The 4,582-nt window shown below is 62.2% G+C and overlaps 1 protein-coding gene across 1 annotated transcript; it reads left to right on the forward strand.

Annotated features, from left to right (window-relative positions):
* Positions 1 to 800: 800 nt before the first annotated feature.
* On the forward strand, positions 801 to 3,455 carry CBX8 (chromobox 8). Its single transcript, XM_025468231.3, has 5 exons — positions 801 to 980; positions 1,371 to 1,414; positions 1,602 to 1,667; positions 1,783 to 1,849; positions 2,302 to 3,455. The coding sequence occupies exons 1-5, from the start codon at positions 912 to 914 to the stop codon at positions 3,193 to 3,195; spliced, it is 1,140 nt and encodes a 379-aa protein (XP_025324016.1). The 5' UTR covers positions 801 to 911; the 3' UTR covers positions 3,196 to 3,455.
* Positions 3,456 to 4,582: the final 1,127 nt, after the last annotated feature.

Here is a 4,582-nt window from a genome sequence, read left to right on the forward strand (position 1 = left end):
GGTCTGCCTTCGGCTCGCGAGCTGGGAGCGAGCGCTCGAGGGCCCGAGGGTGGCCGGAGGCCGGGCCGCGCGACCCGAGACAGAGACACAGGCACATTGATTTGTTAGCGGGATGGGGCGGGCGGCGGCGGGGGAGGCCGTCGTCATGGAGACCGAGGCCGGGTGTGCGGCGGGGGGCGGGGGCGGGGGCGGGGGCGGGCCCGGGGCGCGCGGCCGGCTCTCGGGGTCCCGGCAGGGCCCGCGGCGCCCCGGCACCTGTGCATTGTGCATTGTGCGGCGCGGGCGGCGGCTGCGGGGGAGGGGAGGGCGCGCGTCCCGGCGGTGGGGGTGGGGCGGCCGGGGTCTGCCGAGGGGGCGGGGCCCGGCTGACACCCCCGCGGGGGTCCCAGCGAGGGCCCTGGGGGCCGCCGAGCACCGGAGGGACGACTCGGTGGCGGGGGAGGGGGCCCCCGGCGAGGACAGAGGGCGGACGGCCCCCTCGCCAGCCCGGCAGACTGACAGCGGCCGGGCCCGCCCTCCCCGCGACGTCACTTCCGGCGGCGGCCCCCACCCCCCTCGCGCCGGTCTCTGGAGTAGCCTCGGACTCCGCCCCCTGGCGATTGGAACGCGGGTCACGTAGCAACGCGGGGGAGAAAGGGAGAGGGGCGTGGCCCGGAGCTCGGCCAATCAGCGCGCAGGGGCGCAGGCCCCAGCCGCTCCGCTTTAGCAACGTCGTTAGCAACACGTGGGGCCGGAGGAAGCGCGGGGCGGGAGGGGAGGGGGAGCGGGCGCGCGGGAGGGGGGCGGGGAGGGAGCGGGCGCGCGGGAGGGGGAGGAGAACTGACGTCAGCGGGAGAGTATTATGGTCTGTCGTGCGCTGGCTGCTGCTTTTCTGCTCCTGGAAGCGGCCAAGGGGGAAGCGGCGAGTCAACATGGAGCTTTCGGCGGTGGGGGAGCGGGTGTTCGCGGCCGAAGCCCTCCTGAAGCGGCGCATACGGAAAGTAGGTGCCCCCGGGCCTCGGGCCGAGGCTGGCCGAGCCCTCCCCTCCCGGCCTGGGTTCCCTCCCCCGGCTGCAGCCCAGCTTCCCTTCCCCCAGGTCCCAGCAGCGGCCGCGGCCGTGGCGGCGGCGGCGGCGGCTCTGAGCCCAAGCGCTTTCCTTAGACTTGCAGCGATGCACAGATTGCATGGGTGGGGGGCGGGGTGGGGGGATGAACGCCGGTGCATGCACTTTGTGCAGCGTTTCGTGCAGGGGGTGATGCAGCGAGCGCGTGCCTTTCGCGGTGGGATTTCGCGCATTCATTTGGTGCATGCATTTTTTGCATGTATTTCTTGTGTCCTCGTCATGCATTTCCCCCCTTGCACACACACATTTTCCCCTTTGCATCCGCAGGGACGCATGGAATACCTCGTGAAATGGAAGGGCTGGTCGCAGAAGTAAGTAGGTTATATGCAATCCTCAACCCCAGACTGTTGTTCGGGAGGTTTCTTTCTTCCTCATTTTTTCCCTTTACGTTGAAATACAACACAATGCAACAAGAAAAGTTAGAGACACACACACACACCCCCGCCGCTCTTTCCCTGCTCCCGGGACTGACGCCCACTTCTTCCTGATTTCCTCTAGGTACAGCACATGGGAACCCGAGGAAAACATCCTGGATGCTCGCCTGCTCGCAGCCTTTGAGGAAAGGTACAGGCCCTCTCAAGCCTCAGACCCTCGCTCAGGGACACAGGTCCAGTCTGGACTGCAGTCCCACTAGATTCTTTACTCACACACTCCCTTTCTCTCTCTTTCCTTCTTCTAGGGAGCGGGAGATGGAGCTCTACGGCCCCAAAAAGCGAGGACCCAAACCCAAAACCTTCCTCCTCAAGGTAAGATGGCCGTGTCCAGCCACCGGTGGGCAGCACTGTTGTAGTGTGAGGTTTTGGGGAAGGGGGCCCTGAGGGCTTGTGGACCTTTGGGGTGTCTGCTCTTGTTGCCTATTTATGATGGAGGAAGGAGTCCCCAGACAGGGGACTGTCACCAGGTCAGTGGCAGCCCCAAGGGGTGTCTGGGGGAAAGGGGCTTAGCCACACTAGAACTGCCATCCCAAATAGATGCGTAATCAAATACAAGCAAGAAGCGCGCTTGCAGCAAATGGCTTCTTTCAGACAAATTCTCTACCACACCCCCCTGGACGCTGTGCCTAAGCCCCACCCCCACCCATATAGCAATTTCTGGGCATCAGAGGGTAAAGCAGGGAGGCTCCAGTGGAAGAGGGGGTCCTGGGGAGGGAGTGGGCTGGGGACCCTGCTCTGCTTTTGACATGCCTTCTCTCCTGCAGGCCCAGGCCAAGGCAAAGGCCAAAACATACGAGTTCAGAAGTGACTCTGCCCGGGGCATCCGGATCCCCTACCCTGGACGCTCCCCCCAGGACTTGGCCTCTACTTCCAGAGCCCGTGATGGCCTGCGGAACATGGGTCTGTCCCCGCCCGGAAGCAGCAGCAGCACCAGCAGCACCTGCCGAGTGGAGCCCCCTCGGGACCGGGACCGAGAGCGGGAGAGGGAGCGCGAGCGGGAGCGAGAGAGGCAGCGCGAGCGAGAGCGGGGTGCCAGCCGCACGGATGACAAGCCCAGCTCGCCGGGGGACAGCTCCAAGAAGCGAGGCCCCAAACCCCGGAAGGAGCTCCTGGACCCCTCGCAGAGGCCCTTGGGAGAAGCCAGCGATGGCCTCGGAGATTACCTCAAGGGCAGGAAGGTGGACGAAGCCCCTCCTGGGGCAGGGAAGTTCCCCGCTGGCCACAGCGTGATCCAGCTAGCCCGGAGGCAGGACTCGGACCTGGCCCAGTGCGGTGTGGCCAGCCCCAGCCCCGCGGAGGCCACAGGCAAGCTGGCTGTGGACACCTTTCCAGCCAGGGTCATAAAGCACAGGGCCACTTTCCTGGAGGCCAGAGGCCAGGGGGCCCTAGACCCAGGTGGCCCCCGTGTCCGGCATGGCTCAGGCACCCCTGGCTCTGTGGGGGGCTTGTATCGGGACATGGGGGCCCAGGGGGGAAGGCCCTCCCTCATCGCCAGGATCCCAGTGGCCAGGATCCTGGGGGACCCAGAGGAAGAGTCCTGGAGTCCCTCTCTGACCAACCTGGAGAAAGTGGTGGTCACTGACGTGACCTCAAACTTTTTGACCGTCACCATTAAGGAAAGTAACACGGACCAAGGCTTTTTTAAAGAGAAAAGATGAATTGCTGGGTGGGTGATCCCAGGACAAGAGAGCAGGAGAGAGAGTGGGAGCGCAAACTTGGCATCATGCTTTTTATTTCTGGGTGGGAGGCGGCCTTCTGGCTGGTCCTGTCCCCAAACTTCACACGCCCAGCCCGTTCCATTCCTCCTCCCTCCCCTCAGTTTTGGTTGGAAAGAGTATCTCTAGAGTTATATTTTCTATTAGATGTAAATATGTTATTTAAGAAAAAATATCTAAATATATATATTTCAACTCTTGAAGTTGTTTTATTTAAACAAGGAGAGAGAGAGAGAGAGACTCAGTGTGGTTTAGTTGGGGCAGACGGGCTGGGTCGCCGCCCCTCAGCCACCCGGGCACTAAGGAGGCTGGGGACCGGGGTACTGGACCTCTGATGGTGTCTGGAGGGACCCACCTCACCCCTCCTTCCTTTTCCCACAGCCCCTTGGCAGACCCCTGGAACCAAGGCAGGACCCGGATTTTTTCTCTCTTCCCATTGGCCCAGCAGGCCAACAAAAGATTGGCTCCCCAATCAGAAAAAAAGGGGGTGGGGTCAGTGTGTTTTGCCTTTTTTTTTTTTTTTTTTTTTTAAGAGTAAGAAGTCTGGGGGGGGAAAAAGTATTAACTTGAATAACTTTTGTGTGTGATATTGAAGGTAAAAAGTTGCAGGTGGGTGGGGAGCATCAGATTCTCACCCAGGACCACATCAGGAAATGCACTTTACGGGAGATTGTGTGTGTCACACACGCCCATCAGATCGTGTGTATGTCATGTGGATAAAAATCTCCCAGTTCCCTCGATTCCTTTCCTTACTCCACTGAAAGAAAAGAAATGCAGCGAATCTGTTTACATTCCCGAAATGCCAGGATAAATTGGGAGGATTGCATGTCAGTGCCCAGAGTTCGAGACAGTTGTTGTTTTACAGGAGAAGTGTTTGGGGGTGGACTTGTTCCCTTTCGCGTCCTCTAGCCTCGCCAGGAGAAGAGACGGTGGCCCCCACCTCCCAGGAAGAGTTGGCCCGGCCTGCCTCCCCCGGGGAGGGCGGGCCGCGGGCCAGACGGGCCCACCCTGCGCGACCCACGGAGGGAGGCGCGGCGGGGGGCGGGCGCGGCTGGGAGCGGGGGTCGGCGCCCAGGCCTGGCCGGGAGTGCGGCGGCGCCCGGGGCCCGGGGCTCGGGGCTCGGGGCTCGGGCACGACTCGCACCCCCGGCGGCTCCGGCGGGGCAGGGGAAGGAGGGGCGAGGCGAGCTTTCCATCCAAGAATGCGCATCAGAACTTTTGCTCCCCCCCCCCAACTTCTTAAAAGCAAAAGCTATAATTTATAGGCCTTTTCGATTCGCGGAGTGTTCTCTATTTGAACTCGACATTCAAACTCCGCCAAAGGGGGCGG

The sequence above is a fragment of the Canis lupus genome, chromosome 9, assembly GCF_003254725.2.
Source record: "Canis lupus dingo isolate Sandy chromosome 9, ASM325472v2, whole genome shotgun sequence".
In the NCBI taxonomy this organism is placed as follows: Eukaryota; Metazoa; Chordata; class Mammalia; order Carnivora; family Canidae; genus Canis; species Canis lupus.